The sequence below is a fragment of the Lepisosteus platostomus genome, chromosome 27, assembly GCF_059453375.1.
Source record: "Lepisosteus platostomus isolate fLepPlt1 chromosome 27, fLepPlt1.hap1, whole genome shotgun sequence".
Taxonomy (NCBI): domain Eukaryota; kingdom Metazoa; phylum Chordata; class Actinopteri; order Semionotiformes; family Lepisosteidae; genus Lepisosteus; species Lepisosteus platostomus.
Genome location: NC_142637.1, coordinates 1,366,891 through 1,378,256, shown reverse-complemented (window position 1 = coordinate 1,378,256; position 11,366 = coordinate 1,366,891). Strand labels below are relative to the sequence as shown.

Sequence of the window (11,366 nt, the reverse complement as noted above, 5' to 3'; positions counted from 1 at the left end):
AGCAACCTCAAACCACATATCTAGTGACTCAACAATGAGGACATCAAGGAGAAACAACAAAGTAACACCAACACTGTGAGTAATATTTTGAACATTTTTCATGATTCTCAACTGGTTTCAAATACAATCCCAAAAAATTATTTGAAACAGCCCAAAGTCATCTCAAAAAACTGAACACCGCATACAAGGGGGGAGTAGGGAAGGTCAGGTGGGGTGGAGGGGGTGGGTCAGGGTCTTTCTCAAACCGCCTGGACTGCAGTCTCTTGCACTGGCCACAGGTGCGCTGGGGTTGGTGTGGGTGGGTTAATCTGGGTGCATCAGAGGGGAGGAGGAGGTCAGCAGGCGCAGGGCGTGCCTGCTTCCACCTCCACTGACAGTCCTTTGCTTAAGAGGAACGCTTCCTGTTTTGGTTCGCGACCCAGGAAGTTCTGTAGCATGTCGGCTGCATCCATCGACCCTCCGGGTTTTAAGATGCAGTTCCTGTAGTCCAGGCCCACCTATTGGAATAAGAGGCAAGCGCACTGAGAAACACATATAGTAAATATGCAAAAGTAGTCTGAGTGGTTCAGAGGACATGTTAGGGCTGTGAAGATTAAAGATTTCTCCAAGTCCATAGTTTCTCATTTCACCTCAGACGGCCATGATCACACCGATCTCTCCGTCTGTGTTCTCAAAGAAGGGTTTCTTTACTCCCACAGCAGAAAGACATCAGAAACAAAAATTCTCCTGAAACTTGGTTCACACCTTCCCCCTTCTCTCAATGACAGATTTGTTTTCATGTAATCTTATCTATTCTCATGCAGGTTTCAACTTCACCCCTCTCTTCACCTCTCTCCACTTCGCACCACCTGAGTGGCCTCTCTGCCTCTCCCCTGCTCCAGCCTCCTCCACTCTCCCAGCTTTCGTTCTCCTGTGCTATTTAATCTTTGCTGTCTGCCCTGTCTTTCTCACACCCGAAGAAGGCTCCACAGCCAAAACATTGTGTTTTTTCACTTTTTTCACCGAGCCCCAGAACTCCTTGGGAAAATGAAATATTTAACAGATAAAGGTGTACTGACCTTGGGGTTCATGATGCCCTCCAGTTTGAAGCGGGCATAAAACATATCCATGGAGAAGACCTCACTCCACAGGTACCCGTAGTACTGAGCATCGTAGCCTCCGGCCAGGTGGCCAAATGTGGCCGGCATGTTGGTGCCTGAAGGATGGAGAAGACAGAGTTAACAGCCGAGCTCCTCCCAACATGCCCGCCTTTCACAGCCATTTGGAATGTGCTACCCATCAGGCCCTTCTGTGTCCCACAGGAGTTAGCGCCTCCCGGAGGAGCAGGTCGTCTCTCACTGACATCGCGGTGAGCCAGCAGCATCAACAGCTGGGGGCTCCAAACTCCGGCACGTCTCTGTCGTACCTCCTGCTCCTTCCACTGAGTCGGCTTTATCAGACCTCCTTTTTTTGTACATGTTAATGTGTTTTCTTCTAGCTCTAGTTATCATGGTGTCATACACAGGTGCCGGTTCAGTAAGGGTGCGGTAGGACTCCATCACGGGGCTCTGTTTGCGCTCATTTCCTGAGCCAGGTTTCCCAGCCCCTGCCTGTCATACCTGAGGAAGCAGGCACCCCCAGGATGTCCCGGCACAGCCTGGCGTACTCCTCCGCCGGGTCGAGGCCCTTCTTGGTGTGCAGGGCCTGGTCCACCTTGGCCAGAACGATCTGCCGCAGGTTGAAGAGACCTGAGTGATGGAGAGCCCAGACAAACCGAAACATCTGTTACTCTAGAGCCAAACACAGAACATTCCTTTATTTAACGCACTTGGGATGGGATCAGGTTTCATACTGCTGTATTTGTAATTCTTTGCTATAGGGTGCTTTAAGGTGAAGCACAAAGGGAGTTATACAGCAAAACAATATTGACTAAGCTCGATGTCTCTGTGTCACAATTAGGCCCTGGAGTTTTTCTTGAGTAATTTTCTATCCTGTAGTTCAGGCGCACTTTATGTGATGAACAACCTTATCCAGGGAGATATTAGCACAGACCAACATATCTGTCAGACTATAAATTACAGCAGTTTTCCCTAGCCAAGACGGTGTCAGTGTCAACAGTGTCCATCTTCGATGAAGGGAGCCATCGCATGACACCTACACTGACAGTCTAGTGTCACCATTTAACCTAAACACGCTTTCAACATGGGAGGAAAGCGCAGAAGACTCAGAAAACACGTGCGGACATTGAGACACCATGCAAACTCTGCACAGAAGGAGCCCAAGTCCAGAATGAAATCCAAGGTCTCAGTACTCAGGAGCCATGAGGTAGCAGTGCTGACTGCCAACACCTCTGTGCTACCTGTCATCACGTCTTCTTAAGGCTACATTTCTGGCTCAATATGGAAAATCAGTATCTAAATTATGTTAAGAATAAGCAAATCAGTTTGGGAAATGAGACAAATGCAGATCTGGACACCAGTGGACAGGACTTGCTCTGATCACAGGATGACTACCCATTCCTGGACATAATGCTGCACTTCTTCTTTGCAGAACAGCCACGGGACCCAAACCGCGCACGGCCTTGCTCCAGGGGGTTACCGGTGTTGGCCAGGCGAGACTTGATGAGCTTGTCCAGCAGCTCCTCGGGGATGGGGCTGCCGGTCTTGTAGTGCTTGGACATCCGCTGCAGGGGCTCCTTCTCCCACACCCAGTTCTCCAGCATCTGAGAGGGCGCCTCCACGAAGTCCCGCTCCACGTGGGTGCCGCTGAACATGGCAAACTCCGTCTGCGGGGGCACGAGGCGTTGAGTGTGCGATCCACTTATTATTCTGGGTCATGCTAAATCCCCTGATGTTTCACGATTAGGACATTTGTTTATCATCTTGATCAATTAAGCAAGTCATTTTATAATGAAGGGAACACTGTTCCTTGAGGGATGAAGGAGTTTTGTTCGAAACGATCCCTCAGTGACTTAATTGAACATAACACCTGTTTAATCGATCAGGCTTAAATTGTTTCAGGCCTGTACAAATTGTTGATTTAAAAGCTGTCTATAAAGCCTGCTGGACTGGGGTCATTTTCACTAATTTCAACACTGTATATAATGAAGAAAAAAGCCCTTAAATCTAAAATTCAGACCTAACTAACTGAAATAGCTACACCTCTCTCAAGCAGTCGTGTTCATTGTTATACCGTTCCCACACAAGCGCAGAAGCCCCAGAAGCTCCAGGATGCGCCACAGTACTCAGGGCCCTCCCTCACCTGTGCACAGAGCTGGTGCATGACGTGGCCGAACTCGTGGAAGTAGGTCTCCACCTCGTCGTGCTGCAGCAGCGAAGGGGCCTCGGCGGTGGGCTTGCTGAAGTTGGCCACCATGGCGGCCACCGCGATCTGCCGGGTCCCGTCAGGGAGCAGGCAGCCTGGCTGCAGGCCAAAACAGGCCGCATGGCCGTACTTCCCCTCCCTGCCAAACACAGGAGTTCAGCGCTGGGAGTGCGGCCTTACAGCTGCAAACGCATCGGTCAAACAGTCGTGGAGCTACTAGATCAGACTTCCTTTGGGAAAACCACCGGGGAAAAAAACATACTTGTCCTACTACTATACTTACTACAGAAAAGGGCAGACCTCTGTAGATTGCAGATGAGCGTTTATCAGTATGTGGATTCAAAATCGACTAGGAAATTTTACCGTTTTGAAAAGTAGTCAATTTCACAAAACCACGACACAATTTTAAACCTCAAAGCAATAGAGACTGACAATGTATAGTTTCATCTTAGACCCAAAGAACACTCCATCGTGCCTTTTCATTTAGAATACCAGTTGGAGGGTACTGGATTATTCTTCCTTTTTAGGAAGAACATCAGCACTGCTGCACGATGCTCAGGTGTGTTGAAACACAAGACTCACCTGGGGAAAAGGTCCAGGTAGAACTGGCCAATGATGTCACCAGAAGCGCGGTCCTTGACAGTATACAGCTTGACGTCCTCGTGCCACACAGGGGCACCCTCCTCTAGCTGGAAACTGAGGCCCAGCAGGTCCTGGTAGATGTCCAGCAAACCCTGGGTGACCACCTCCATGGGGAAATACTCCTTCAGGAGGTTCTGGTCCACCGCATACTGGGTCTCCTCGACCTGGGTCATGTAGTACCGGGTGTCCCAGGCATGGATTTGCCCATCAAACTTCGGCCCCCGCTTCTCGCATTCCTTCTCCTTCAGTTTAAGGATGACCGCCCGCTCCTCCTGGCCCAGCGGCTTCAGCTTCTGCGAGAGTTCATCTGCACCAGAAAACCAAGCAATTACTGGACTGCTGGCAGAACAAACTCCTTCATGACCTCTTTGTGGAAGATGACTTTTCGGACACAAGTGCACATTAAGAGAAGGTGCATTTTAATAGTAACTAGGTAGGGTATCTTCATTACACAAAGAGTTTTAGGTGTCTGTAACAAGTTACGCACTCAGGCTGCTGAAGCTTACAAGGCAGGAATCCTTCAAGGAACAGCTGTATGAGATCTTGAAATCAATAACCTACTACCAACCAAATGATGAGCCAAACAGCCTCTGATACTTTAGCTTTCTCAAAGTTTTTTGTGCACTGTCCCAGAATGCATTTATGGTGCGTCTTCCAATCTGGAATTTAGGTGGGATTAAACAAATTGCAAACAACAAGCAGTCATATCTATGTCCCTTTGTGTACAGATGCTCTGCCAGTTCTCAGCAGCAGTAGAAACACCGATACAGACAGAGAGAGGGTCATTTTTATATACTGATTATGTCGCTCATCTCACTCGACTTTCTGGCCTAAGGCCCAAGAGGCTTCTAGGCAAAGAGGTTGGGTACCCAGGAACGCAGCCACTTGTTTGCTGGACTTAGCCATGTTCATCTCCAGGACGAAGTCAGCGTGGTTGAAGAACCCAAGGAGGGCGCATTTCTGGGCACGCAGCTCCACCAGCTCCTTCAGGATCTCCGAGTTATCCTGCATGGGGAGACGGGACATTTCTCAGCAGGGCTGCCCTGGACAAGCAGAGCCACAAGCTCTGCCGGACATTACTCCTGGCCCAGGAAGGCTCCAGATTCTCATTTCAGAGTGTTTGCCTTTCTGTTATTTTAGTAAACTCTGATTTCATTTTGAAGGAATCCTTAGGGTATACTATTCTGCTATTCTACTGATGCTGAAGTAAACTAAACTGATAAAGACAACACCTAGCACACAATGGAGCAGACAAACATGGTTACAGATGCTCTGGCGTTAATGCCAGGGGCACAGAGATCTTGTGGGAGTCAATGGGACAACTTTGCTCCCTTTGGAGGAGTCGATTTCAACACCGCGGGGCTCTGGGAGTGAGTTCGGGCTGAGGAAGGAGCATGACCTCTTTGCATCGGGAGTTGAAGGCCTCCTCCATTTTCTTTCTGGTCTCGGGGACGTGGCACTTCTTCATGGTAGGGAAGTAGTGAGGGTACTTCAGAGTGACCTTTAGCTTGCCATCCTCGTCCGTCTCCAGGGAGCTGAGGAAGTCTTCAGGGAGTCCTCCTGGGAGAAGAGTAATCAAGGAGTATTGCACATCAAAATCTGGAGAAGTTCTGCTCCAGAGGAAGAGCGCCAACCTACCAACACCTCTTACAGCAGCTATTTTTACTACTACAGTAGCACATATAAAAACAAAGACTAAAAATAATTATTTCACACACGTCAAGCAGACCAGCAGCCTAATCTGTAGAATAAGGGTGCTAAACAGATGCAGTCCAGTCCAGAGACAGTCTTACCCAGCTCCTCTCTGCTGAAGGAGAGGCTGGTGGTATCCTCATTCAGGTGCTTGTTGAAATCGATACACAAGTTGCTCAATTTCTTCTTGATTTTCTTAATTTCCTGAAAAAAATTAAGACGAAAAGATGTCCTATCTCATTTTTAGGAGAGACCGGTCAAGCCTTGTAGAGGAACAGGTGCTAATTTGGATAAGTAATATCTTTTTGCCTTTAAGAAATGCGAGGAAAGAGGTGTATGGGAGGTGTATGGGAGGTGTATGGGAGGTGTATGGGAGGTGTATGGGAGGTGTATGGGAGGTGTATGGGAGGTGTATGGGAGGTGTATGGGAGGTGTATGGGAGGTGTAACAGTGCACACTGATGACTTACCTCCTGCGTCTCTTTGGGCAGATGGAGGCCATTCCTCTTCCCAAGCTTAATCAGTCTCTCCATGTACCTTTTGGCTTCAGGGCGCAGGCTGTCTGCATCTAGCTTCTCCTGTAAACGAGCAAGAAGGGCCTGCTGAAGTCGTTCATCTCTCTTTGCTTGCAGCAGCGCAGAGTTCTGGTATAAGCTCTGGACTCCACACCAGGGGTCATGGGTTCAGATCTGCTGGGGAGTCTGCTGTAGCGCCCATGAGCAAAGCACTCGACTCTGATTGCTCTAGCAAACAGCCTGCTGTAAAACCACGCTGCTGGTTGTCATTGGAAATGAGAATTTCGCAAATTAGTTACTTGGTAAAAAAAGGATGAAAAATTGTGCCCCTAAGTGATAGATCTTCCAATATTCTCTTCACAAGAAGAACTCAGCCTCATTCAAACACACATCTTTACCCGAGACAGAGCACCCATTACAATCAATTTCAACCATTTACACTCATTCTTCTCATTGTGGGATGCTTGTAAACCCCCTGCATAATTTGATACTAATGGCCTTCCCCCCAGGGACGGAGCTCAGAGACGAAATAACAAGCTCAGGGCAGTTGCTTCACTTCCAAGTATCTATGCTGCCTGGGAAAAACCTCCTATGGGGACACAATGAGATTGCTGCCTGGATGGCTGAAAGTGAATACAGGGATCTACAGAGGACTAGCTGCGAGCTTTTGCACCAGACATTTCTGCTCCCAGATGAGGGGCGTATGGGGCCAGGCTGCAACCTTGGCCATAGCCCCTTGAATGTTCGTGTGAAGATGATCTCCCACAGAATGACAACTGCATATTATATCACATGCATGAAGCTCACAGGCGATTCACAGTTGCAGCTTAGTGTCTCTAATATCAGCAACTAACCTGACTCCCTGCCCGATGTCCATTTCTTAATAAAGCCGAGATGAATCCTCGGTGAGTGGAGAGGCCTGCACACTCCCCTGCCTGCTGTATTTCACTGCTAAGCGAACGAACCGACCCGTGACAGAGCACAATGTCAGATAGAATGGTTCCGTCTAGCAAACGGAATCAAGGGGTGTCACCTCATCTCTTCTGCTCACTGGGGTCTCTCCCCAACACCCATCTGCCTTGCTCGTCGCCCACCTGTGCGGCAGAAGCCAGGCGGCAGCTCGGGGCCCTCACCTGCAGAGCCACGATCCTCCTGTAGACGTCCTCCCTCATGCTCATCTCCACGTCGAACTCCGACAGCTTCTTGTCGGCCTCAGTACTGGCCTCCCGCACCTCCTTGTTGGAGGACACATGCTGGGGGAAGTCAAGCACGTTCCTCTGCACTGAAAAAGATACAGGTTACACGTTCAATCCTTAGGACACCACCTTCAGGCTAATTGGACAAATAAAGACTTCATGCATAATAAACCACAAAGGAACAAGTAAAGGTTTATTTGAAAAGAGAAGAAAGGAAACACGTTTTGGCTGTGGAGTGTTGTGTTTCCTGTCTTCTCTTTTCAGCAGGAATAACCTAACAAAAAAGGGGAATGTCAGCACTCGGACAAAGGAGATTCTGACAAAGTTGCAGCCCCCCCCAACTACAGATTTACGCCAGGCCTCCAAACAATCAAAACCTCAGAAAAAAATGTATATACTTCCCAGTTCCTTTAACAATACCTACATACAATTTGTTGTCAAACACAGGCAAAGTGTCAGCTACTCTTTATGTAGAAAATGCTGAGCACTCTATACCATTGCCTGCTGCATTCCTGCCAGCTCAGGCCTTTAACAAAGGCTCTGTAGTGGCCTGTGTGTTAAGTGATGTTGCTGTGGGCTTATCTGGACTTATCTGCTTATGCAAACAAGCGTTTTTATTTTAGTCAAGTAAAGTCGCTAAAGAAATCTGCAAACAGATTTTAAAAATCTGATGCCATTTATCCCTTTTACTGACATTTATGACTTCAGTGCTTGTAATTACTGCATGTCATGACAGCATACATTTAATACACTTTAAAACAGTCATGGGCAGGAAACTAACCTACTTCAGCAAGACGTAGTTGGTTTTTCTCAGCACTTGTAAGAGTGAAGGTATTTTTAAGGAATTTTGTACCAAATGGCACGAGATTTGTTTACTCCTTTTAGGTTGTTCAGATCCTAGGTCATCATCTGTTCCTTCCGTTTAGATTCACGTGAGGAACCTTCAAGAGTTAACAACACCAGCTTACAATTCCCTTTCCAAATCCCTTATCCGGATATCCTGGTATCTGGACCTGGAGTGAGGACACAGCTTTAGAGACACACGGATTTTCATTTTTAAAGACCAATTAGTGGCCTAACTGAATCCGTTATTGGCTCAGGGAGGCATGATTCCAACTGTTTCTCGAAACCAGCCGAAGCGTGGCTCTCCAGGACCAGGACCGAAGAGGTGAGCTCGCGTTCTGAACGGAAAACCAGCCCACGTGTCCGTGTGCCGCCACGAGCGGAAACGCAGCAGGACGCGTCCTTACCCGTGTACTCCACCTCCACGTCGGCCAGCGCTTTCAGGGCGTTGTCGTAGGTGACGGCCTCCAGCTCCAGGGCCCCCACGGCGTCGTACACGCGCTTGGTCCTCTCGATCAGCTCGTCGGCCAGCTGCCGGATCTGCTCGGGGCTCAGGTCCCAGCGCAGGCGGTTCTCGGCGCAGACCCGCGGGGCGCTGGCGATCACGACCTCACCTGCCGAGGGGGCGGGGGATGGGTCAGGCCCTGCACCGCGCTGGCCAACGCTGGTCAGGACAACGTCAGGGCAGCTGGACGCTTGCGGACAGGGGCACTGGGGGGGGTTACAGTGTTTCCCCTTCTTGCCTACCAGCTGCGACAAAACAATTCGCTCCAGCTAGGTGGAGCAGAGCAGTGTACCGGCGTGGTCCTCGCTTCAAGAAGTAGCTCAGACTCCTCACTGTCATGGTTGTTTCTTGGGCTCGGATACGTCCGAACATGTGCTCGATGATAAACTCTTGCTCCCCCACTCTTCTGCAGCCAAATAGACAGTGCACCAGTAATCATCCCGTGTCTTTTGATAACCTGCTGACGTGTTTTATTTGTAAAGTAAAATGCTGAAACCTGCACAACTGTACCTTTGTCTGACGGACACCGGGTTTACTATGGGGGCATGGTGTGTCACCTTTGATATGACCTTTGACCTGTTCCAACAGAACAGTTACAAACTCCAACTGCAGTTGCTTAGAATGATGAGTACTGTTCACAGCACTAGCGTGTGTGTGCAGGGCACTTCTGGATGGGCTAAATGGGCAAAGGCTGTGGCCCCCAATGACAAAAATCGCACGAGACAAAATTTAAAAGCACACAACACAACTCCTTTTTATGCAGAAAAAAATATGCAGAATGCAGAAATTCTGGAAAACAAAACAATTAAAGCTGTGGCACTGAAATTGTACAGGGTGACATACAGTGGCTCATGTCTGCGATGTGCTCCTGATCTATGATGCTTACCAGAAATGAAGAAGTGTGACGTGGGTAATGTAGCCAATCAATCCTCACCAACACAAACAGCCCTGAAGTTGTGCGAGATGCTGAAGTCTACAGGTTGGCTAACAACCCGTCATCTCTTTTGTGAGACAACGTTAAAACACGATTGCTAAATGTTTTGTTCACAAGCTCAGGCTACTGGAGAACCATATTTAACCATCAACAGTACCTTAAATTAAAATTTTCTTAGTGCCAGGAGAGGTTTACAGAGGGCACTCCAAAAGCCCAATGATAACCACCCACAGCACATGTCCCTTAGTGTGACCGGAGAGGAATATGCTGACTGACTGACACCCAGAGAAATTCCTTTCAAAAAGAACATGCCTGAACTCTCTTAGGGGGACATTATACAGGTGGTGTTTTTAACTGTTCAAAATAACACTTATTAATTATTATCTGTTTTTGCAATTATGGAAAATGTTTAATAGTTTCAAACACTACATAAGCAAACGGAGTTTCAGATCTACTGAATGTCAGTTTTTCGAGTAACTCCTTTCTGGATATAATTTTGTTATACTGTACTGTAGTGCAGGTGGCTACAGAAAAAGACGTGACTGATGCAATTGAATATATGGGTCCCTTTTTTGCAAGACAATCTGTGTAGAGCTTCTTCGTAGCTTAGGTTAGGAGTGTCACCTAAATCACCACTCTTAAATCACGTCCACCTGACACTGACAGTGACAGATACACTGACACAGTGACATCCGCGAAAAGATTACTCGAGCCGACGATTAGGGGGACAAGCGAGTTTCATCCACGACCACGGACTGAATTTTTGGGAAATTCTTCTTTCAAAACAAATCCACCTCGAAAAGAAGGAAATCTACCAACTACTCGAACCTATAGCTTGCCTCCTCAAGTTGACTCCCGTGTTACTCTTGTAATCAAATACCTAAACGCGATTCCCACTTATCTGCTCGGGAGAGTTGGGAGCTGGGACTGCCCGCAGTGAAACTCGTGTAAACAGACTGTGTCTGGGAGGGGTGACCTCAAGTTCACGGCTGCACTTTGCGAGAGCAAATGATTGAGCACGTTATCCCAGCTAGACACACGCCGCCTTTGCCGGACTTTTCAGTGGAAAATATTGAAGTTATCTGAAGAAAAACTGCACTCCATAAAAAAAAAATACATTTTAACGTTTTAATTACGTAACCCCCCGTAAAGTAACATAGTACGGTCCGATTTCTGAGCAGCACCCAGTATACAAAAAGCAATTCATCTTGCAAATGAGAGGAGCTCATCGAAGAAATTTAAACTGTGGGTACTTATGGGGACGTAGGTTGACAAAAAAAAGGTTTAATAACTCACCTGTCGGGGCCATAGTACACAAGGATGAAGTAAATTCGCCCTGCAAATACTCCGCTGAAGAGCTCCGGGTCAGAATGGTGTCTGCTCACACTGAACCACGCTACTACCGGGCTGAGCAGCAGAAACTCGGTGGTTGGTTGGCCATCCTGTCAATCACTCGTTCCCCTGGAAACCGGCGGTCGCTTCCGCTTCGGGGGGCGTTGTTTTATTAACGGTACTTCCGTCCCAGACTCCTGACTGTCCCGTCTGTTTAATTAATTTCACAACAGTGCGGCGGGTCGCCCTGAGCCTCGGTTGCAGGTTACGGCAAACAAAAATAACAGCACACGTCAGCGGCGACTCTGAATGGTCGACCCCGATGCCCTCTGTTTCGCGATTCCACGGCAAAGGCACTTTAACTGTTGTGGGACAAGGTGAAAAAAAATACCCAGCGAAATCAAT

At 48.2% G+C, this 11,366-nt stretch overlaps 1 protein-coding gene across 1 annotated transcript; it reads right to left on the bottom strand.

Moving 5' to 3' along the window:
- Nucleotides 1-80: 80 nt before the first annotated feature.
- Nucleotides 81-11,157, bottom strand: thop1 (thimet oligopeptidase 1). Its single transcript, XM_088622357.1, has 13 exons — nt 10,926-11,157; nt 8,598-8,804; nt 7,285-7,433; nt 6,107-6,214; nt 5,739-5,841; nt 5,345-5,505; nt 4,815-4,950; nt 3,886-4,252; nt 3,241-3,442; nt 2,578-2,764; nt 1,599-1,727; nt 1,059-1,195; nt 81-497 (listed from the first exon to the last, which is right to left on the bottom strand). The coding sequence occupies exons 1-13, from the start codon at nt 10,936-10,938 to the stop codon at nt 336-338; spliced, it is 2,061 nt and encodes a 686-aa protein (XP_088478483.1). The 5' UTR covers nt 10,939-11,157; the 3' UTR covers nt 81-335.
- Between the last annotated feature and the right edge of the window lie 209 nt (nt 11,158-11,366).